Source organism: Lichenostomus cassidix, chromosome 4A, assembly GCF_008360975.1.
Source record: "Lichenostomus cassidix isolate B80296 chromosome 4A, HeHo_3.0, whole genome shotgun sequence".
In the NCBI taxonomy this organism is placed as follows: Eukaryota; Metazoa; Chordata; class Aves; order Passeriformes; family Meliphagidae; genus Lichenostomus; species Lichenostomus cassidix.
In genome coordinates, this window is record NC_139485.1 from 18,364,656 (window position 1) to 18,388,201 (window position 23,546).

Here is a 23,546-nt window from a genome sequence, read left to right on the forward strand (position 1 = left end):
TGCTGGAAAAATAGAAAAGCAAGCAGCTGCTCCAAAAAAAGCCTGCAGAAGTAGTAAATGAAGCTTTTTGTTAGTTTGTTTAACACGTTAGGACGTTTCTGAGACTTTAGGCACTAGTAAATTAAAACCAAGCATTTAAAAACGTAGATTTCTTTGCAAGAGTACTGGGTAGAAGACCGGGGAGAAGAGATGGAGTCTGACCAGGGATTCCCTCCCGTGACTGTTTTGCCTCCTCACTGCTGTAGCTCAATCCCCGTGTGACCAGGAGGTACCTAAGGCAAATCTGCTGCAAAAGACATCGTGGCCTGACCCAGCACTGTAAAGGCAATACTCCCTCCCTGCTGCCTGCTCCTGCCCTCATTGCTGCCTGCTGGTTGATCCATCCTTAGAGAAAAGTTTATAATAAACAGGTTACCAGGTTTTGGCCAAAGGCTTCTAGGCTTGAAACCTGTATTTCTCATTTTCTAGCTGCAAATGTACATAGAAATAGATAGGGAAGCATAACAGATGACACAAGAAAATGCCTTAAGAGCAGCCTGTTGCCCTTGCCATGTATGCAGCATCTCCACTCCATGTGTTGCCTCATCACCATGCTGTCCACTGGAAATGGGAGACAGGGTTTGGGATGGGAACAGCTCAGGAAACCCACTCCATTAGAAAAAAAAATACTAGTTATGACTGTATTAAGCAAATTTTGCAAGGAGATTTCTCTTTAAATATTTCCTTTCAGAATCTATTATTTTGATGAACATGAAGGAAGCCATCTGAAAGGCTTAAAACTCCAGGCAGCTCTTGATGGTTTTTCACTGTATTTCAGTGAAATCCTTCCTATACAGGAAGGTATTTTTTATCCCCTTTGCAGGGCAGTCAAACTCACAGGCTGAAGGTTTTGTGATTTTCTGTAAGGGGTAGGCAGTTTGCTAACCAACGTTCAGAGTTTACAGCACCCTGTTTTCAAGATGCAGTTATGGCTCCCATGATCCTCTCTCCATCAATAGCTGTCCCATCTCATCAATCCTGTGCAGAAGGGTTTTCCAGCTGTGAATGCATCTCAAAAAAAGGGTGCAGGAAAGCTCTGAGCCCTGGTTTGCATTGTCAGTGGTCATGTCCCAGAGAACCCAGAGACTGTGAGCTCCAGACTGGTTTGCAAAGTTGCTGAGTACAAACTAAGGAGAATTTCACGAGGTGAAAGCACAGAAAATGCCTCCTGTGAGTCCCACACACTGCCCAGCTACCCCACAGTTGTGCCCCAGGGGCTGAGAGCACTGAGGCTGTTTTCCCTGTGAAGGGAGCTGTTCTCTTTTGCTGCTGCTGATGGTGCCTGCAGTCTCAAGGCATCATTCTAATTTTACATGCACTCCAGGAAATACTGAGGGATGATGTAGGATGTTTCCCTGCTATTTCCTAGAGCTATCCTAGAGCTTTTCAGCCATGTGTCTTATAGCCACAAGCAACTGGCACTCTGAAAATTGCTTTTCATGCAGTACCTTTGCATTCAGCAATCCCCTTTGCTGCTCACTTTGCTGCAGGTGCCACTGCACCAGTGACTCCTGGGGAATGGCCTGGATTGGCCTTTCCTGCTTCTGCAGAAGATGGAGCTCTTGCTCCAGTACAGCAGAGGGAGAATGAGGCAGCCAAGCTCCTGGAGCAAAGTAGGAGCATTGGAACCCTCATGCTTTGTGAGCTGCTTGTGCTGAAATGCTGGTTTGCATGTGAGCAATGTAAACTTGATCAACAATCTGTGGGATCCCCAAGAGCTTACAGAGTGCTGGGGAGAGGCAATTCTGGCATTTTCTGGGGGCAGTGCCTCCCTTACTGCTCAGCCCCAGGTCCCTCTGATAAATAAAACTGGATGTCCAATCACATCCAGTGATTCATACAAATCTGGGTTTGGGATTTTTTTTTCAGGGCAAAGCCTTTAGCTGAATAGATTAAATAACCCTTTACCTTCCCATTTTTTCTGAGATTTACACTGTGGTCCTAACAAAAGCCTCCCACCACAGGATGGCTGATACCTGCATGCCTACAAGCTGTTCCTCTCCCCTCCTGCTAGTTATTCCAGTGTTGAGCCAATACAAATCATGATGAAGTTACAGGGAACTTTTTGCTGTCCATTTCAAGCTAGCAGAGAGGGCTATTTGCTAAATTCTCCACTCCCCAACCATTTCCAGCTTTGCAAATCCATGGTCCTCTTGTAAATCTTGGCCTGGATAGAAGCCATGAGGCTATCTGGCTGGCTTCGAGATCACTTTAAAAATGAGTTTTCCTTCTGGTGTGCCTCTAGCTGTAAGTTCTGAGATTAGTCTTTGCTGCTTTCTTCCAAGCAGATTTTATTCTCTCTCCTCTGCAAAGCCATGGTGGATTTTTTAATGCACGTGTTGTAGGAAAAGTTTTGTATTGCAGGTGGTAACATGCAGAGCTCAAAATGAAAAATACTTGGAGAGAGCTCTGCTCAGCTAGAGCAATACTGAGAATAGAAGTGCTGCTGAGGTTCACCCATGTGTTGCTGGTTTCAGCTGCCTTGCTGAAGTGGTCAGGCATTGCCCAGTCAGCTGACTTGGCTTTTCCATGAACTAACATGGAGGTGCAAGGTTCTCTCTCTGTTTCAGGGAAGGTGAGGCTCCAGCATTACAATCCCCACTCCTCTTCTGCACTGGAGCAGGAGACAGAGCATTTCTGCATGTCCCTGGGTGGCCAGGGTGCCAAAGATGTCACCCTGCAGCCCTGGCAGTGTGTCAGTGAAGTAAAGGTGTCTCACCTCCCAGCTGCACTGCAGCACCCTCGGCAGGGCTGGGAACCAGATGATCTTTGAAGTCTCCTCCTCCCCAAACCACTGGGTCTGTGATTTAGGGAGGACACACCAGCCCCTCTCCTAGTCTGTTTGAACATCCCTCATGCCCAAATCTCTCTTCCAAGCCTTAAGGGGATCCCCTGAGTGTGCTCCTCATGCCACAGAGCTGAGCAGAGGTTTCCCCTGCTGGCAGTGCCTGCAGGACTGAGCTGGTGTGTCCTGTGCTCCTGCTGGCCAGGACACTGACCATTGTCCTCTCGGCCAGGTGAGCTCGAGGCAACCCTCCTGTGGCTGAAATCTGCCTGCTCAGGGTATTTACTGTCTGTGGCTTGAGCTTTCGCAGGCTGGTGTAAGCATGTTGGCTGAAATGTGCAAGTTTTGTCTGAGTTTTGGTTCAAATGCCCCTGGCAGTTTGCAGCTGCAGCACAGCTGTTTGCACTGTCATTGTGCTTTAATTGCAGCCACAGGCTTTGTGGTTGTAGAGTCCCTCAGAGGCAATGCTGATTTCTCTTTGGCCTTTGGAACACAAAGCAGGGTCTCCTCCCACGACCTGAGATGCCAGCCAGCTTCACAGAACAGCTATTTAGTAACAGCTAAACCATTTTGAGCCTGTAGAAAACCATTTTGGGCCTGAAAATAGAGAGCCTAGAGAAGATATCAGCTGGCCTTGCTGTGATAATGAGGTGATAGATGATGGAAATGAGTCAAGCCCTGTGGTCCTGCCTTAGTCAAGGCTCTCACTGAAGCCAGTGGGAGTTCAGCTTTTAGGGAGAAATGCAGGAGTGCATTTATTTTTTTTAATGTTATACAAATGTTACATGATTACAGGGAACAATGTCTTTCTTGGAATAAGATGCTTTAATATTAACATCATTCTCCATTACTTTATAGATGCTGCCCTGTGTAACACGAGAAAGTTTAGTTCCCCTTGAATTAAGGGTGAACTAGTAGCATCCTATTTTCGATGCTCTTTGGAAGCTTTCAACTAAGTGTTACAGAGAAATAGCACAATAGTTGGAGTTGTCCTGTACTATTCATCACATTCACAGACCTCCACAGCTTCATCTGCACTGACTGGCGTCCTAAGCAGCTTCTCATGCTCATAAAGGAAGCCATTCTCTGCTCTTTGTTTTCTTTTCGCCCGTGGGAAGTATGGTATTTCATTAATTTGACCTGCTGTTTTTCCATGACATACATCATGTTTCATCAGCGAAGTGCACCGAAGCTTCCTGACACTTTGTTTAGATGCTTGAAATTTCCTCTACAGGTTGAAGTAGGTTTTGCCTGCTCGTTAGCTGACAACTGTTGAAGTTGCAAATAAGAGTTGAGTTTTGGTAAACCAAAAAGAAACAAAAAACCAAACAAAGAAGCTGTATGTTAATTGATTTTATGGGTGGATTTTTCTTTACAATCTACTTCAGCTATGTGAATGTAATGTTCTGTAGGAGCATCATGTGGCTGACTCACATGTGAGGATGCAATAAGACTAAAGATCCTCTTTTTGCACTTAGGGTCTGACTCCAGCCCATTGCAGTCAGCCTGCTTGATTTCAGTGAGGTTTGGATCAGGTCAAACTGACAACTCAGGGTTGTCACCAATCACTTAGGGTCCCAAAGCGTCCCAAGGCTGAAACCTGTATCTAGCAAGTGTTGAAGTTTACATTAATGTATGTACTTTTGGAACACGTGCCATAAATCCAAGCTAAATGTCCATGTTTGCACTAAGGATGTTGTGATAAGACTTTTTCAGCATCTTTAACTATAATGTATCTAATGAATTTTTGAGAAAGGAAGAAGAATGTTGAAGACTCATAATTTGATTTTGTGTTTCTTTGTCTAGTTTTGCTTTTGTAGAACATAGGTAGGTGCAAGTGGTTTGAACTTTTAAGCAGATGTGTGCAAAGAGCACTGAGTGTGTGGAGAGCAGGGTCAATAGTGTGCATGCAGTAGTGAATTTGCTGTCCCAGCCAAATGAAATGTTTATATGATGGACTAAAGGGGGACCTTTATGATCTGATTTTATTTGTGAACCACTCCTCAGACACAGTCCCAAGTTAAGTTAGAACATCCTGGGGTTTGTTTTGTGGCCACATTTGTGTGGAGGGTTTGCTGAGCTACTCGATGGCTGTGCTTGCCTGGGGGTTCTCACACACAGGGGACATTTCTCCACTTTGGGTCTCCAGGATTGTGGGTAACCCTCAGAAATGTCACCAGCTGAGGCTGAACTGAGCCACACCAGTGATCCCAGCATCCTTCAGCCACTGGCAATCACAGTGCAGAGCTTTTAAGCCCCTGAAGGTTCTTCTCATCTACTTTAAAATCAATCACAATGCACTAGTTAGGTGGAAAAGTAGGAGTGTCTTAAGTTACTGTTGGGGCTGTTTATAGTGGTAACAAATCTTGTGGTAACAATACACCTTTTGAGGTACAACTGTAAATATTTGTCTGAAACATAGCACACGTTGCATATTAAATGATTTTAATCTTTTTTGTCTTCCATATTTTAAATCTAAGCTTTTATTAATTTATGAGGTTGCTAAGTTCTGCAAATCTGAATGTACAGTCTGAGGTTTTTAACATTTGAAACTTTGCACACGACATGGTATGTTACCCTGAGTATGCTGTTGAACTAGGCTCTTCATGTATATGTATAAATTACAGTAGAGAATTTTCTCTGACTGCAAGTTTAAATGAACTATATTGTATATGTACCTGTAAAAATGTGTTAAATCTATATTTAAAGATTAAAAACTTGTTAAATAAATACATATGAGAATATGCTATTCTGTTCAAAGATGCATCTGCTATAATTTTAGAGGAAAAAATGTTCAAAGTGTCAGTTTTATTTGATTTCCTTGGAACAACTTCAAACCTTCTAACATGCATTTTGATTTTAAGGTAAGCAGCGGCAGATGATCCAGTTAGTTTCTTGCTGGCTGCAGTGGCACTGAAACTGGCAGAGGCACCTTAGTGCTCACACTGACATCTCAAGAGCAGCTGCTGCAGCCCTGCCCTGGCTCAGGGTGTCCCCAGTGTCCCCAGCCTCCCCTGCACCCATCCTAGCAGGGCTCAGGGTCGTTTTGACAGTCAGTTTTATGCTGTCCCAAAGCAGGAGGAGCATTTTCTGCTGCCCATGATCACCTCAGCCAGATCCTCGTGAAAATGTGTGTTTGGGAGCAGTGTGGCTGCACTGCCCTGGGTGTTCCCCTCCCTTGTGGGCTGCTGCTGCTGCTGGGCTGGGGCTGAGTGCTGGTGCCTGAGGCACTGCTGGGTGCCAGCTGTGTGCCTGGGACATGTGTGAGCCATTCCCTAGCTCATCTGCCACCCTCTGTGCTCAGGATTTGGGGGTTTACACCCCACAGCAGCGCCAGTGCACTCAGACATGCAGCCACAGGTCATTAAATGGGCTTTTTATTTCCGTATTACCACGTTGTCATTGCATCCTCTCACCTTTTTGCCTTCCACGAGCAAAAGTTTCATTTCGAAATGTTGATTGAAATGCAATGATTTCTCAAAACCAGGGAGCTTGGTCCCTCTTCAAGTACCCAGTCCATCCTCCGGCACAGCAGAGCCCAGCGCTGCCTCGGCTCAGGGGAGCCTCGTGGTTTGCTTGATCCACTTGACGTACTTGGAGACCCTGGTGTAGATGCCGTACTTGCCCGGCAGGGCACATTCCTCTCCCCAGCTGGTGATGCCCGTGAGGAACCAGGTGCCCTCGATCTCGGTGGTGTAGGGTCCCCCGCTGTCCCCCTCGCAGGTGTCCCTGCCGCCCGACGGGAATCCCGCGCAGAACATGTTCTGCAGGATGGTGGCAGAGGTGCTCTTGAGGCACGTGGGGCGGTCCACAAAGGGCACCTTGAGCACCTGCAGGGTGGTGGCCTGGCGGCCGCGGAAGAGCTGTTTGCCCCAGCCGCTGACCGTGCCAACGCCTTGTTTCAGCAGGGCGTTGGTGAACTCCCGGCTGCCCAGGCAGATGGGGGTGACATAGCTGTTGAAGGTGAGGGGCTGGTCGAGCTCCAGGAGGGCGATGTCGTTGTGGTACTCATTGATGGTGGCATTGTAGGTGGGGTGGGGAAGCAGTTTCACCACTTTCCGCCGCTGCTCCGTGTGGTCATCGCTGCCGAGGTTGTGTTCACCTGCGGAGACAGAGGTGACTTGGGCTGGATCCCTCTGTGGCAGGACACTGACCAGGCACTGACCACTGCCCAAGCCATCCCGACAGGATTCCAGCCCAGCCCAGCGGCTGCAAGGGGCCGAACCCTCGGGTTTCTCTGAGGTTGTTCCTGGCCAGCCTGCTGGCTCCTCCTCAAAGCGAGCTGCAGGTCCCACAGCTGGCAGAGCCCGGTGTGACACCGAGCACACATCGGCCAGTCAGCCACCAAAGGTCCGGACGCTTTTGCCGGAGTGAGCAGCGCTGTGGCTGTTTTGGGGATTTAGCATCCTCAAAGAGATGGAAGATGTCATCCTTGCAGCAAAGGGGCCAAAAGTCGCTGATGAAAAATCTTGGTTTAAAATAAATCATTTGTTACTGCAAAAGAAACCTTACCTTCCCCTCTCTAAACCCACAGGGCCACGGGGCAGGATAGGTCGCGGGAGGCTCCAGATGTCACCCTGATGCTCCCGGGTGTCCCCAGCCCAGCCCAGCCCTGCTCTGCCCGAGGCTCAGCCGCTCGCAGTCGCTGCCAGCAGCCGCAGCTCACCGTGGCTGAGTTACCGGCAGCCTCTCGCCTCCCCTGCCGCCTTGGGGAACAGGGAGCGGGAAGGGACAGTGTGGCACGGTCCCGGCTCGGTGCAGGGACAGCTCGTCGGGCTGCCCGGGGCTGCATCCCCTCCGCCGCCCGCTGCAGGTGCTGAACGCTGCGGAGCGGCTCGATGGCTTTCCCCGATCGCTTTCGCTCGGCCCCGGAGGCTCGGGGGGACTTTAACCCGAGCTGCAGGGCTTCTGCACGCTCTGCCTGCTCTCCAGAGCCGCGGCCCCGGCCGAGCCTGCAGCTGTCCCTGTGCGGAGCGGAGCGCTGTGCGGGAGCTGAGCGCTGTGCGGGAACAGCGCTGTGCGGATGAAATGCTGCAGCCCAGGACAGTGGCCTCGTGCCCTACAGCAGCACGTGTCCTGCTGCTGGCCATCCCCACGGCCACCATTCTGTGCCATGCCTTGCCCTGACTGTGTCACCTCTGTCCCACAGCTCTGTCCCACGGCCCCCCTGCTGCCCGGGGTGCTCACCTGCCACGGCGGTGAGGTTGTGGGTGTAACCTGGCTTCAGGCAGTGCGCTGCTGTCACCACCCACTTCTCATTGATGATGGATGCGCCGCAGAAGGGCAAGCTCTCGTTGTTCACCAGCAAAACCTGCGGGAGCAGCAGGAAATCACACCCAGGGGTTTGTGCAAACCTGGACTAGCGGGAGGTGGCCCTGGTCATGGCAGGGAGGTGGAACTAGGTGATCTCTGAGGTCCCTTCAAACCCAAACAGTGGGATGACTCTATGATCTGCTGGAACTGATGGAGCCAAAAAGTTAGTTGCTCCTTGCAAAACTGTGCTTTTCAAAACTCCCTTTCCTCAGCTTACTTTTGGTACATTCATGGACTATTGAGCAATCTATTGTTGTAGCTCAACCCTTTGTGCCCCACCAGGTAAAGCTGGTGTGACTCTGACTTCTGGCTTTTTTTCCCAGAGGAGATCCCAATCCAGGCAAGCTTTGTTGCTGTGGCACAAAACTGTGCAGAAAGAAGCTGTGTTCCTGTTAGGCTTGAGACCTATTGCCAACCTAACCTGAGAGACAGGCTTTGGCTATTTAAACGTAAGATGATCTCAGGAAGTGACTGCTGGGCTTAGAGATTTGCAGAAACAGCTGATACCTGCCAGGGCACCTCTCCTTTCATGCTGTCAGAGCCACCGACAACCCGAGTGCCTGTCCTGATCAGGGGTGTGATTCTCGTGGGTGCAGCAGTGCTGCTCTCCGTGGTGTTGTCCAGCACCTCCTCCTGGCCATCGTCCAGCTCGTCCCCAGTGATGTTCCAGTGCTCAAAGGTGTTCATGGAGCGGGTGAGCTTTCTCTTGGCCTCAGGAGCAGTGATCCTCCCGCAGGGATATGGCACTGGGGGAGAAAAAGTCACACTTGTGACAGGCTGTGTGTCACACTGAGACTGCCAGTGACCAGAGGAGCAGGGGAGGAGGCAAACACTGCCCCATCACTGTTTGGGATCCACACAGAGCTGTGGGCTGACCTTGTGCACCCTGTGCAGCATTCCTGTCCTGGGAGCCACACTGCAGGTCATAGGGAAAAGCAGCAAAAGCATACATTTTTTCTGCACTTTAGAAATGACATCTGAACAGCTTTAGAGGTGCAAAAAGCTTGTGCTGGGAGTGAGTACTGCCAGGCTGGGGCAGCTGTGCTGGCTCTTGGCAGGCTGCTCTGCTGCATACCTGGGATGCTGTGCTGGACAGCCGGGCACTTGGCTGGCATTTCTGCAGCAGTGACTCCAGAACAATGAACTGCCAGCTGGGACAGGGCAGGAAATGATGGCTGCCAATTGTACAGATAATCCTGCTTGGCACCAAGGTGAGGAAAACATTAATAAACTCTTCCTAGAGTTGTGTGTTTTCTCTGTTAATGAAGAGCTCATCTGTAGGCTGGTTTCAGACAAGCTCTTCCCATTTCTCTCCCACGCAGTGTGTGTCGAATTCCTGCTGGTAGTGGCAGTCAAAATAGTAAATAGCACCAGGCATTGTCTTTCATCTGAAAAGCTTTCAGAAACACTGAGCAAACAAACATTAGTGTAAAATCAGATGTGAGTGTGGCCTACTGAGACTTCATTCTTTATTTTTAAACAGTTCACTTCAGGAACTTAAATAAGTGTTGAGTGATGGAAAATGGTACCTGCAAGGTTAGCCTACGAAATGAAGGTTTCAGAGCCAACAGAGGCTAAGCTTTTGCAGGAAGGGCAATCACCCAACCTGAAAGATGATCTTGCTAACAGCAAACCTTTCTGGTCCAGTGGAAGTGATACAGAATGTTGGGCAACACAGGTCTGAGCTCCTGATGATCTCTGTTAACAGGATTCCCAGCCAAAGATGCTCCCTACACTGAGTGCTGAAAGCTCAGGAGGTCAAACTGCTCCCTGCTGTAGCTGTCAGAGCCTAGCAAACCAACTCACCTGTGCATGCAAGCTTGGGTGTGCTAACGGGATATTGCACACCTATGAAATTCATGTATCTAAATCCAAAGTCTTGAAAACTTTAACCCAAATCTCTTACAAACAGTTTAAAAGTTCACCTGTAGGTTCGCAGGACTTTCCATCTTCATGAAGTTTGTAGCCAGGAGCACAGGAACACACAACCTTCCGTGGTGGCTGATGATGGCAAAAGTGCTTGCAGCCTCCATTTTTAATAGCACAGGTGAAGTCTGAAAGAAATTAAAAAGAAACTGTGAGAGCTCTTTTGGAACACAACCAGTCTGAAATTTGAGACTTGGGCTTTTGGGCTCAGTAACCCCTGTGGTTGATCCAGACTATGGAAAACAGACACTTGTTTGCTAGGAGATTGGGAAGAAGGACAATCACATCCCTGCCCTTAATGAAGGAGCACCAGGCAGGTCTTTGAGAAAGCAGGCTGGGGAGCTTACCCAGCCCTGGCACAGCCCTGTGTGCCAGGCACAGCCTCCTGCCCCCAACACTGTGAGCTGCCTGAAATTGGACAGCCTGACCCTAAAGGACTCCTGCAAATATTTGGTCACAAGCCACGTGACTTCCCCACCCCGTGCTCATGGCAGAGGTGGAGAACACCATGTATGACTGGAGCAAACCCTGAACCCAGGCAGGGCTTTGTGCTGCAATTATTGCTGAGTCTGAATCAGAACTTTAAGACAAGCCTTATGCTCTTGCTGACATACCAATAAATTGTCACAGCCTGACTTGGAAGATCCATTTCAGCAGGAAATGTGTGATGAAACAAGTCCCAGCCTGAGGCAGAGCGAGGTTTCCATGACTTGCACCTGTCTTTTCCCACCCCACCTCTCACTCCTCTGCGGTGGGAACACCTTGGAGGTGGGAAACCACTGATCTGCAGAGGCCCTTGCAATTCTCAGTGAGTTTTCAAATAACTTCACAGCAGATTAACTCCACTCCTACTTCCTCAAGGACACCTCCCTTCCTGTAGCCATTTTAATGCCATCATTTACTATTTTTGCAGAGCTCTTCTTCACGCCTCACTTCTAGCTCTATTTTCGCTCCTGTCTCACTTCCCCAAGAAATCTGCAATGAGACTATTTCAATTTGATGCAACTTTGAAATGCTCTTTTTAACGTACGCGCCTCTCTTGCCAGAGCAGAAATACAACTAGAAAGAGAATCTTTTATTAGTGCAGTGAGTCTAGCACATTATGTGAGTTGCACAGCCCCTGATTATACCATAAATACAAGAGCTGAATATTCCTCTTGCTTAAATTATCAGCTGTTTGATTTTCATAAAGTCCTCAACCCATCAGGAAAATATTTGCCTTTTATTTGCCTTCAGAATCAAGGTTGCCGCTGATAATTATAATTCTGAATTTAGCAGAGTGCCATTGACAGGAAGCTGGGATAACCCTGCCCTGCCCAGCAGCTGCTGCCCAGCCTGGTGTGAGAAAGGGGAGTGGGAGAATGGGGGTTCCACAGGGTCTGTGGGAAACTGCTGCTTTCAGTGGGTGAGCAGGTTGTCCCTGATGGAGCAGTCCTGGAAAGCCTTGTGCTGGGGACATCCAGGAAGGGCTCTGTGTCAACATTTGCCCTGGCAGCCACAGCTGGGCAAGAGACCTTGAGCTGAGTCTCCACTGAGCCCTTCAGCAGAGCAGCTGCTCAGCAGAGGCACAGCTGGGGCTGGGAAGGACCAGAGGTATCACTGCTGTACCCCAAGCATGTTCCCTGCCATCCATCCCCATTCACCCTCCCCTGCAGTGCCCTGCAACAAAGCAAAATGTGCCTGAAACAGCCCCAGTCGGGTTCTGCTCAGCCCCCTCTGACCCCACTCTGATCCCCTGGGGTTTCAGCCTCTGGAGAGCCCCTGGCACTCACCTATCTCACAGTTCTTGCCTTCGTACCCAGCTGGGCACCAGCACACGTAGCCATTCATCTCATCCTTGCAAACAGCTCCGTTCTGGCACGGGTTGGGGTTGCACTGATCCCCATCTCAGAGAAAACACAGCAGAGTTAGCAAACATGAGTGTCCACCATGGCTGGAGCCTTGCTGTGTGCCACACCAACCAGAGACAGCACAGCCCCTTTTTGCAGTGGAAAACAAGGCAGATCCTGGCACCCCAATGGGCACAGGTGATGCCAGCACTGGGTGACATCAGCAGGGCTTTACTGGAGTCCCAGCTGTGTCCCCTGGGGTTCATTCTGCTCCTGTCAGCAGAGCTCCCTTCAGCTGCCCTCATGCAGCATCTCAACAGGACCTCGTGTCTTGGCCGAGTTAGACAAGTTTAGAAGGTTTGCTTCTTCACGAGTGATTTAAATATCCTAATCTGGATTATTTTAACCTTAACGCTGCTCTGTCAAAGTTTGGGTCTGTCCACTTGGGTGTGGAGATCTCTCTGTGTATGAGGATTGAGAACCTCCACCATTGCTCCTTCTTTCTCAGACTTGTACTACAATTCCCTGGTCTGGATTTCATTTTCACAGCTGCTTGCAGCTGAGAACCTGAGGCTTTAATGGAAATACTCACTATTGCAAAATGGGTGATCTAACACTTGGGAAGAGTAAACCAGTGGTGTTAATGACAGGGGATGAATGCCCTTTGAAATGCTGTGCCAAGGCATGGAAGGAGGGAAGGTCTTGCTGTGTTTGTGTCCTGCCAGTAAGTGTGGCACGTCATGGGGTTCTCAGGAACGAGCTGGAATGCAAAAACGCCAGCAGGACCAAAATGGTTTGGGCTTGTGTGAGTCACGGGGGGGAGGTTTGCAGTAAGGTGAGGATGGCAGCTGGTGCTGCTGCCTGCTCAGGGCACTTGGGGTTGGGTGTTGTGCAAGGGGTGAGTCCTGTGGGCTGCACAGGCGGGGAACAGCAGTTTGCACCCTGAACAGTAAACCAGGCACTCTGGAATAGATGGTATTCCTTATTTTTGAGGAGCTAATTTGTTACAGTGGCAGGGAAACGAACGCAGTGTTGAGTTGCATCAGTTGTTTTTAGAGAGGACAGTCCTACAATGCAAATGCAATGTTTTTTATTTTATAGTCTGGACTGAATAATCTGAATTATTTAAGGCTTTTTAGTGAGATGTTCTGGGCACTTTGCCAGGCTACGAAACAGTTCATTTATTGAAATGTCCTTTAAATTAGTTTCAGATGTTGTAGTGGGCATTGAAATCTTTTTGTTAAGAGACCAAGGAGTCTTTGGGGATGGAGGCTGAAAAGGAAAAGGAGATGTGGAAAGAAAACAGTGAAGTAAGGGTTTGGGAGCAATGGTGTGAATTGCCAACAGCTGTTTGCTATGATCTTGTTGAGTCTCCACTTTAATATGGCATTTCTTGGGATTCACACTGTGCTTTCACAAGGCTGTGCCTTATCTGGAGATCTCTGCTCGAGAACAGAGCATTTGCTGTTTGCTGAAGGGGTGTTAATTATTGCTGTGGTATTTTATCCACAACACAGCTGAAACTGAAGCCCAGAGCATGACCTGGGCTCAGTGAGATCCACTAGTCTGCCTGGACTGGTTTTGTTCCCTGAGGTTTTTGAAATTTGTTCAAAAAAAACCTACTCGAACAAATAAAATGCTAAGATATCTTTTTTTTTTTTTTTTTTTTTTTTTTTTTGGCTTGCCATTTCTATACCAACAGGCCAGGCCCAGGCTGGGTGGCTGCAGGATTTAGAGTGCAAGGCTCTGTCAGAACACCATTTCTGGATGCTGAAATCCATTTGTTACAGTGACATCAGCTCTTTATGCAGTGAGAGATGAATATTCGCATTAGAACATGAAGAAAGCAGCTCTTACCAATGTATGTTTGCCAAAACTCCATCTGCAAAGATAAAAAAAAAAAAAGTTTCCTTTGTTTTCTAATTTCTGGGTGCTGTCTGACTGAAGCAGTACTGAGCTGACTCATGAAAGAAAAGACTTGCAGGGAAACCACAACTTCCATAATCCCAGTGGTGACTGATGAAGCTTTTCAAAGCAGTTCCCCAGCCCAGCTGGTGGATCACAAATGAGAATCAACCATGCTGGATGCTTCCCTTGGCTCTGTAAGTTTTCTCCTTGGCATTCCCTTCTCTTCCCCCTCTGTGCCTCACCTGAAGGAGTTCCAGAGGGGTTCCTGGAGGGAAACAAGGTGCTGCCACTGCACCAGCAACACTCACCGTTCTCTCTTGGTTTTCAAACACTTCTCGGGCTTCTTCAAAGCTGCATTTTTCTTCTATGCATTCCCTCTCGAGGTTCCCAGGAATAACCTCTTCCAGCCTGTTGGAGTTGGCTCGCCTTTGCCTCTGCAGGACTGAGTTGGCATCTTTGCTGTCCATGAAGACTGCAATGGGAACAAAATTGGGCTGAGAGGATGCTGTGGTGCTCAGGGCTCTGTTCTCCCTGTCAGAGCTCTTTCCAGGTGTTCCCTGCTGTCACCCCTTGGCCAGGGACATTTCCAGAGTGTCACTGTGCACCTGGGCTTTCTTTGGTGCCCAACTCAAGTGCACTCCAAAGGATCAAACCTGGAGAGCCAAACAGGCAGGAATGACTGATGGCAAGAGGGTGATTGGGAGTGCTGAAGTTTGATGCTTAAAATACCCTAAAGCAGATGGTGTGAGAATCTCCCATCACAGATGCACAGACCGGAATAAGCTGTTTTTAGAGGGGGAAATAATAGGCTTTTTCATGCTGCTATTTGGTGAGGTCTTGTTTGGACACAGAAATTGTGCTGCTTTAGCTGTCTCTGTGTTGGCTGTGAGAGGCCCTTTGCCTCTGCAGGCAGCAATGAGCCATTTCCTTCTGTCCCTGCTCCTCACCCTTGCCCATGTCCCTGTGTCCCAGCATTTCCTGCTGGCAGGAGGGGTGACACGAGCCTTCCTCACCCCCTGGGCCACCTCACGTCATCGAGGGTGTTTGTGTCCCCTTCAGTGGGCCAGCCAAGCCGCTGGGCAGAGCCACCAGAGTGGGTGGGATGGCCATGGTGGCCAGCAGCCTTGCCATGGTGACAATCTGGTGAGATTGTCTGGTGACCCTGCAGTCCCATCATGGTGCTGCCATGGTGTTCTGCTGGCAGGACCACATGTCCCAGCAGCAAGGCCAGCAGCAGTGGCTGTCCTGTGGCAGCCCCAGTAGGATTTGCTCCTGACCTCCCTCTCGGAGAGCCCCACCTCTGCTGAGGGCTCTCCTTCTCCCACCCACCTCTCCAAGACACATTATCCACCCAGGCATCTCCCTGCTTTGCCTCCCCAGCCTGTCCTCCCTCTGCAGCCTCCTGAGCACTGTCAGCATGTCCCTTCCTGTCACCAGATGGCACGGTGGAGCAGCTCTGGGAGCTGTGATGTGTCCACCCTGGACACAGACCCTCCTCTGTGCCCTGTGGGGTTGGACACCTGTCCGACTGACCCCGAGGGCTGAGGAGATCAGGAGCTGGGACAGGCAGGGAGACAGGAGGGACAAGAACCAGGAACTCATCCCTCCTCATGGCCACGTCCTGCTCCTGATCCAGAGCAGAGCTGAGCTGCAGAAGATGAGTTTTTGGAGTTCCCATGAGCCCAGGCAGGGTGGGCTGATGGACACTTTCAGTGTTTCAGAGCTTCACTGAGAGATGTCTCTGCAAGCACTGAACTCACAGCTTCTGCAGTGCTTTTGCTCCCTGCCCAGCAAGCTTGTGCCTCTGCCTTCCTCATGCTGGCATGGTTTGGGTTAAACTGGAGTGTGTTAAACACTGACCCTAATCTAATAGTCTGGCAGTAGACATGGATGGGTAAAGCCCTGACTGCTGCTGCAGCCAGGCTGGTTCAGACACTGAGTGCCTCTGAGCTGCAGGGCTGTGGCTTACATGTGGGACATGAACATTCAGCCCAGGTTAGACACCCTGACCTGCCCCCTCCTCACAGCATGGGCTGCAGCCTCCAGGAAAGGCTCAGGTGGGAGAGAGGAGCAGCCTTGCCTGGCTTTGTGCCCCTTGTGCCCAGGGAACGTGGTGTGGGCACAGCCACTCCTCACCCTGCGTGGGACAAGGCAGCTGCATAGGGATGTGGGATGTGCCAGGCACCTGCCGTAATTAACCCGTTTAATGGAGAGAATTCACGTTAATGAATGCAGCTTTACCTCCCTGCAGATCCCTCTAGGCTTTCTCCGTTGCTTACTGATCCCACATGCTGTTTTACAAGCAACACTTGATTTGGAGTGAAGGCTGCAGGCCCTGTGGGGTGACAGGAATGGCATTCATTGGGCTGAAAACCATCCTCCTGCTGAGAATACACTCACACACCATTTCCCAACCTCTGAACCAGGGTGTGAGAGGTGCTGGCAGGGCACACCTAGCTGTCCTGCCAGCTGGATTTTACAGGGGCTACACCTGGGGGGTGGTGGCAACAGTAGGAGGTTCTGCTCGCTTTTCATTGCTGAGCAAACATTTTGGAAAGAGCTTTTTTTTAACCTCTTTCCAGCAATGTTTTAATGAAAGAAGCAAGAGCAGCTTTGCAGCTCACACTGGATGCAAACCAGCCTCTGCTGGAGCTGCTGCTGCTGCAGATAAATCAAGCAAGAGCCTGCATTACTATGTTTGATTGCCCACATCCATCAACTGCTCTGTCTTGTCTGTGGTTTTGGCTGCACCCTGCAGTCTTTGTTAAAATCACACTGGGTTGGCTTTAAACAATCCTGGCAGTGGCAAATCCAATGACTGGTTTATGGATGTGAGCACTTGTTTGCTCTCAGGACAAAGTGGTGGCACACAAAGAGGTGTGACTGTCACTCCACCAGCAGCTCTCTCCCCTTTTCCCCCTCTGAGTGTGCTTTCTAAAATGGCTGAATCGAGCTCTGGAAGCTTGAAGTTGCAAAAAATCTAAGAAAAAAATCCATTCTTAAAATTAATCCCTGTGACACATGCTGTATAAAATCAGCATAAAGCTATTATTTCATTCCCCCAGAAATGAACCAGAGCTTTTAGGAGGACCTACAAAATGCTGTTGAGCTGTTGTCTCCTACCAGAATACACAAGCTGTCCCACTATGGAGTGACAAACTGTCCCTTTGCCAGGCTCTGTAACACCCTGTGCCCAAAGTGAAGGATTTGCTAGGTTTTCAATGAACTCACCTGTGTTTTCATCACCAAGACAAGCTCCCAGAAGGCAAATGGAGAGGATGAGGAGGATATTTGCCATCTTCTCCCCCTGCCCAGAGCTGAGGCTGACAGCTCGTTCGGGTGGTGGAGCTCAGTCAGCAGTTCCAAAGGGCAAGAGCTTGTTTGCTGACTGGGTAACCCTTTAATTGAAGGTCCCCAGATGTGCCCAGCAGAGCAGGATGGACATTCTGCTCTCAGCAGAGCAAGGGAAGCCCGAGCTGTGCTCAGGCACTGGCAGGATCCCAGTTTGGGGTCTGTGCCCTGCTGATGTGCCAACCTCTGCCAGGCTGCAGCACCACCAATTGCTCTGAGCCACAACACCCCCTGGGCAGCTGGGAAAGTTTTTGCTCAAGCTTATGAACCAGAAATTCTGTGCACTCCATCCAGAAAATGAGCAATGTTCCTTTGTGAAGCAAAGCAGGCAGACATTTCTGGCTGCATGGCTGTTTGGGGTTACTTTGTGTGCAACACAAACCCACCAGCTGCAGGGGAATAGGAGATGCTGAATATGAGTTGCAGCCTCGTGAGATCTGTCTTGTCTAGGTGGAAAAAATCCTTTATTTTCCTTTGCTCGAGCAAACAAAGGGTTCTGAAACCTGTAATTCATCTTGTTTCTTCTTGCTCCATTTGAAATGATCTTTATTCATCACTGGCAGTAGCTTTTGTTATCAAGTTTCTGTGGCTGATAAATGAGTTAGGATGAGGTAATGTGCTGTTGATGTAAATTGAATGCAAAGTGAAGAAGGTAATGATTGTCTCTCATTTTCTGTGCATAAGGAAATGCAAATGTGAGAAAATAAATTGAGCTAAAATGAGGAAACAATACATCTCCTATCAATAAAGAGGAGTGTGGGGAATGGCCTGCCATAATAAAGGATAATTAGAATCTCATTACTGCAAATATTTTACTTTAGAACATAGGTCAGTCAAATTATTTTAGGTTTATGGTGCATATTTCACTTGTAATATTATTTGCAACATTATTACCAATTAATCTTCTCAGAGAATGCCAACATCATTGGAATAAACATGGCTATTAATACAAATAATTTCTATTGTTTATTACTATTGCTGTCAACTTCTGGGGCACTAATTTGAAAGCAAAGTGCTTCTTTTTATTTATTTGGCAAAAAAACCCTCAGAGTTGTGATCCCCACCATGGGCCCTTTGGAGATGGAGGCTGTCTCAAAGTGAAACAAAGTTTGTGAGAAGTCAGAACAAGAAATCTATTTCCATTTTAATCAAAGAGATTTTTTTTTTAATGTGCTCTGTCTGCACTGATCAATAATGTTAAACAGCCTGGTGGCTTGAGGATCTTGTTAAAGGATTGTTCATAATCTCCCTTGTCTCCAAATGTGCTCCTTTAAATGAAAAATCCTCACTCAAAACCTGATGCAATTTGCCTTTGCCCTCCAGACAGCTGTGGTAAGTAATCTTTCCTTAACCAAGAGCAAACAAGCTACTTCTGAAAAACAAAACAAAACAAAACAAAACAGGGGAAGTAATGCTTGATCTTTATTTTTTTCTTATTCTTTACTTGATTACTTTGAAGTGCTTGACTTTTTCTGCAGCACTCATTGTGGGCAATTATGCAAATAAGGGAGTGCTGGTCATTGTGCTGTAATGATTAACGTCCTGGAGAAAGTAGCAGCACTGATGAAAGTCCCATAACCCCCAGAGGTACCGAGCTGTGTTTGCCAGCACTGCTTACCCAGGTGAGGAGATGTCCTGAGCCTTCCAGGTGAGCTGCAGCAGCCTTGTCCCTGTGCTGGGGCTCTGGGGGGTCACAGGAACCAGAGTTGATGCTGCTGGGGGCTCTGGGGGGTCACAGGAACCAGAGATGCTGCTGGGGGCCCTGGCGGGTCACAGGAACCAGAGATGATGCTGCTGAGGGCTCTGGGGGGTCACAGGAACCAGGGATGCTGCTGCTGGGGGCTCTGGGGGGTCACAGGAACCAGGGATGATGCTGCTGGGGGCTCTGGGGGGTCACAGGAACCAGGGATGATGCTGCTGGGGGCTCTGGGGGGTCACAGGAACCAGGGATGCTGCTGCTGGGGGCTCTGGGGGGTCACAGGAACCAGGGATGATGCTGGCAGCTCTGTATTTAGGCCAAAGGAGGTGTCTGGTGTTGGTGATGTGAAATAGCAAGGAGGATCAACTTTGCAGTGGTGGCAGCAGTTTGGACAGCAGCAGTGTTGGCTCTCCCACCTCTCACAGCCTCTCCTTATCAATCTCAGGGTTTCAGTTCTGCATTGGGCACTTCCCCTCTGCTTTAATGCTTCAATAAGTGTGCCAGGAAAAGGCTCCCTGGCTGAATTCCCTCTGGGTACATCCATTGCAGTTAGCACACAGCTCTGTCCCTCCCAGGTTATTCTGTTTTTAATTAGACTCCTGAACAGGAGCACAGAGCAAGCTCTGCTTTCATCTGGGAGGTCCTGTGGCTGTGAAATATTTACAGGAAGTAAATAACTGTCAGAAAGTAAATAAGTCCCTGACTCTACATGAGTGTAAAAGTGCTTTGAAATAGTCTCATTCAAATAAAAGCTCACACTGAGTGGCAGTAAGAAAACAGCAACACAGGCAAAAAAATCCCCAATGTAGAAGATAAACACAATTACTAATTCATGGAGCAGCACGTTTCACAGTAGCAGCTTAAGTATCTTTCTTTGCAGTTTGATTTCAAATAGGCCAGATTAAAAGGAAATCTGGATTTGGTTTGGTCATCATCTTTTCAGAAAGCAGAGTGCAAGCACGGGTAGGCACAGCGTGCTGCTGAAACTGCTCTAAATTTAGAATTCACCAGCTCCACTTCAAACTCTGGATAAAGCAGTGAAAGGAAGCTCAGCTCTTGCAGGTTTTGGTGGGTCAGGTAGATCACCAAGCTCAAACGTCAGTGTGCAGAGCAAGAGCTAAATTCAATATAAGCTGAAAATCTGGCTTGCTGCAGTGGGCTGGCATGAGATGACACAACCCCTGTCAGGCCAGGCACATGTGTCACACAGAGGCTTGTCCTGCCCCAGGCTTGCACCCAGCTGAGCTTGATTCCTTCTCCTCTGGCCTTGCTCTGATGTCTGTTGGAGGAGAGAGGTGTCTCTCTCTCCTTTTCTGTAAACTAGAAAAGCAGCCTCCATTGACAGATCACATTATATGTCCAACTTTATTTCTGGATGGTTCAAACTGGGGTGAAAGGAGTCTCAGCCTGCACATCCAAACCCACCACAGCCAAAGCTCTAGCACCTAACACTGAGCTTCAAGTGATAACACTCAGTGTTCTTGTTCTGCCCATTTTCTAAATCAACATTTGTGACTATTCCCTTGTTCCTTTTCTTTGCCTTAATCATATTTCATCTGTAGTTTTTATCTTCTGCTTGTCTCAGGGCATCCTTATGTCCTATTTGCTTTTTCTACCTCCCTTTTTCCCCATTCTTTGTAGTTTGCCTTCTTGCCCTTTAGGGACAGAACTGTCTGTGGTGTCAGCACTGAAATCCAAGGGGTTGGTATGCAGAGAAGAGAGAGGGATATTTCTAAGCTGTGCATCCCTAATTGACATCAACCACCAGCTCCCTGAGTCTCAGGGACTTGAAGCAGTGGCACTCAAAGCTTGTTCTCTGCTTAACAAATGTGGTCTGAGGACATCCCTTGGGGCTGATGGACTGCAGAGGCAGCTGGAGAAGCTGAGAGCCTCCCCAGGACTCTGCAAGGGGCAGTGAGAGCTGAAATCCAGAGACAGGGACTTCACAGTCTCCACTGTCCCCTCATATGATGAATGAAACCACCACTCTGGTTCCAGAGGGAGACACTGCAACTTCTCTCCTGAAATCCCAGGCCCAGCAGAGGTGTATGATATGATATGATATGATATGATATGATATGATGAATAGTTCAGAATGAATTGGTGTTTTTAGTGAATGTGACCTACTTGGGTTTGCTCTTCTGTTCCCTGCCCTAGTGCCCTGCAGTGCTTTTCCTGCTGACAGTGCTCACTAATGGACTCTTGGATGCTCCAACTTGCCAGTTCTCAGAGCCAGCAGAGCTCTGCTAGGAAGATTCATTGGCAGCCAAATTCACCAGGAGAGGCAGCCAAACTCCTCTGCACTGCTTGGGGACTGCTCTGAAAGTTCAGGAAGGATGGCAGCTTTGGAGGGATGATTTCAAATGGAACAGTGAAATCCACCTTCCCTGGTGGTGGAAGGAACCTGCTGATGTGAAGATCTGCCCTGACTGTGCAGGGAGTGTTCCAGTCTCTGGGGAAAAGCAGGAACAAAAGCTTGGGTTCATCCTCCTGAATTTAGTCTCCATCCTGAATTGCCCAGTCAGGGAGCACAGACTCTACAGCTGCAGGAAACACTTCTGGAGGCTCAGAGACCCAAAAGATCGAACCCTGAGGGTATGGCTGGACTCTGAACACCCTCCTGTTGGCTCCACAGGGAATGGACACAGCAAGGGTGCTGGGAAAGTGGCACCTCAGGGGCTCTCTGACAGGAAGAGGATGGAGGGAGGGATGATGGATGGATGGAGGATGGATAGAAGGATGGATGGATGGATGGATGGATGATGGATGGATGGGTGAATGGATGGAAGGATGGATGGACAGACAGATGGACAGCAGGATGCAAAGGGTCAGATGAGGGCTGGAACCCCAGGTGACTGCACAGAGTGTGGTTGTGCTTCATCAGATTTGCACTGGTTGAACTTTCAGCGGAAGCTGCTAATTTAAATTTTACCACAGACATCCTGAAAGTTCTGCATTTAAAAAGCAGCATTCCTACCCTGTCCTAGGCAGGTTCTTTGTTTTGGAAATTCAGACTATGCCTCCTGTTATGGACACTTGCACTAGTGCCAGGCCAGGAGACAAAACTGCTCTGTCAGCACAGGAATAAATAAAGCCCCAGAGCAAAACTGCCCCTCTGCATTCTCTGCTCCAGGTTTCAAACACTGCTGCCAGGTAAATGTGAGGAATGAAGCTCAGTGCTAGTAAATACTCTTGACCTATGCCCTGGCTGTGGGTAATTTACAACACACTTGAAAATCTCATCTGGGTTATGTCCAATTCACAGAAGTTTATTTCCAAGGTGGTTATTTATAGACTGCCTTCCTGACTCTTGGGTTTCTTGTGGAAATGTCTGAACATCAGCTCTCTGAGCAATCCCCATAAAATTAAAATTTTCAAATTTAAAGGTGAATAAACAGTTTAAGGGAAATGAAATATTATCCAACAAATTCTTCCTTGAAATATTTATTAGCTGTGTCTTGGCTCTGCAGCAATGTTAAAAGGCTCAGCACCATTCTAAGGAGGGAAACAATCCATTTGATTAAAAACAAACAGAAAATGCCACTTCAAATTACAGTGCTTGGAAAAATGTTTGGCACTTTTGTCTTCCCTATGGTACAGCTAGAAATGGGGTTTGGGTTTGTTTTCTCCTTTAAACCTCCTTTGCCTTCCAGATTTTTGTGGTTCTTTCTCCTGGCCTGGCCCTGGAGGAGCAGTGCTGGTATTTCTCTGGGCAAATCCACCAAGTTGCTCCCCACACTGAGTTCTTCATGTTCTTCATTTGTAGATGTGGGGCTTTGGGGCTTTATTGTTCTATTTTAGGCTCTGGTTTTCCCTTCAGCTATGTAGGAAATAGCCTGCTGTAATCTCAGAGGACAGTAGCTTTAGGTTTGGGAAAGCTGAGGAAACTTTTTCTCCCTGTTCAATGATCGAAATACCTCTACTATTTCTTTTTTAAAAAAAGAAAAAAAGCTTTAAAACTTTCAAAGAGTTCTCTGCAGAGTAGCAAACAGAAGAAAGATGTGATTACTGAATAGGATTTCAAATTTAATTTGCATGAAGTTGTCAGCTGGAGAAGAACCCCTGAGTTGTGAGTGCACATGGAGCTGGCATTGCTTTGCCTGGTACCTTCTGGGAAGAGGAGAATGACAAAAACCTTCATTTAAAATGTGAGTTCTCAAAGAAAATCCTTTCATGGTAGAAAACTGTCTCATTTGCAAATCTCTGAGATGTTCTGTGAATGCTGTGGGGTTAACCACAGCTAGAAGGACGATGCCAGGTTGTTTCAGCAGTGGATGTTTAAGAAGTTATTCCCATGGAGAAGTGCTGGATGGCTGCAGGATTTGCTGGAAATGAGGGTTTCACAGTGGCCATCAGTGCCAATGCACAGGCAGAGGAAATCTCCCCAGCCAGAAGGCACAGTGAGGAGGAAGGGGAGGTGGAGGCAGGGGAGTGTCAGTGCAGTGAAAACATTCCAGAGGCAGCACAGAGAGCTGTGGTTTTGTAGAGCTCATCCAGACCCTTCTCCAGGCTATCTGCACTGTGATGAGCCCTGCAGTGGTTTGGAGGATCTGCACAGGACATAGAGTGTTCCTGTCATGCATTAAAGCTCCCCTAGACTGCTCAGTGCAATGCTCTGGGAGATGGAGCAATAAAAAGTTTGATAAAGGAAATATCATCCAGTAAATGAGACAAGGCTTTCTCACCAGTGTGTAAT

At 48.4% G+C, this 23,546-nt stretch overlaps 2 protein-coding genes and 1 long non-coding RNA gene across 10 annotated transcripts in view; 2 read left to right on the top strand and 1 right to left on the bottom strand.

Annotated features, from left to right (window-relative positions):
• The window catches only part of MCF2 (MCF.2 cell line derived transforming sequence), a 50,719-nt gene extending 45,165 nt beyond the window's left edge, over positions 1–5,554 (top strand). For 3 of the 8 annotated variants that reach the window (XM_085060753.1, XM_085060754.1, XM_085060760.1), the window contains one exon: positions 246–5,554. In XM_085060753.1, the coding sequence (XP_084916879.1) occupies positions 246–322 (77 nt within the window). In that variant the 3' untranslated portion in view covers positions 323–5,554. Of the gene's footprint in view, positions 1–147 lie in introns of all 8 variants that reach the window. The other 5 variants (XM_085060757.1, XM_085060759.1, XM_085060758.1 and 2 more) reach the window with 3 other exon arrangements.
• A 631-nt stretch (positions 5,555–6,185) lies between these two features.
• On the bottom strand, positions 6,186–17,186 carry F9 (coagulation factor IX). The gene is made up of 8 exons (XM_085060762.1): positions 17,032–17,186; positions 14,109–14,272; positions 13,750–13,774; positions 11,836–11,949; positions 10,063–10,191; positions 8,645–8,883; positions 8,012–8,135; positions 6,186–6,926 (listed from the first exon to the last, which is right to left on the bottom strand). Exons 1-8 carry the CDS (start codon positions 17,096–17,098, stop codon positions 6,379–6,381), a joined length of 1,410 nt encoding a protein of 469 aa, XP_084916888.1. The 5' UTR covers positions 17,099–17,186; the 3' UTR covers positions 6,186–6,378.
• Positions 17,187–18,696: 1,510 nt separating this feature from the next.
• On the top strand, positions 18,697–21,445 carry LOC146437609 (uncharacterized). The gene is made up of 2 exons (XR_014852347.1): positions 18,697–18,799; positions 21,008–21,445. It is a non-coding gene; the product is annotated as an uncharacterized LOC146437609 (long non-coding RNA).
• Positions 21,446–23,546: the final 2,101 nt, after the last annotated feature.

What these genes read in the sequence shown, in the direction of transcription:
- F9 (XM_085060762.1), bottom strand. Translation starts at nt 17,098, where the DNA reads ATGGCAAATATCCTCCTCATCCTCTCCATTTGCCTTCTGGGAGCTTGT. An exon ending in TCTTGGTGATGAAAACACAG is followed by an intron (nt 14,273 to 17,031) that starts GTGAGTTCATTG and finishes TTCCCATTGCAG; the next exon opens with TCTTCATGGACAGCAAAGAT. An exon ending in AAGGAGAGGTGCCCTGGCAG is followed by an intron (nt 8,136 to 8,644) that starts GTATCAGCTGTT and finishes CTGCTCCCGCAG; the next exon opens with GTTTTGCTGGTGAACAACGA.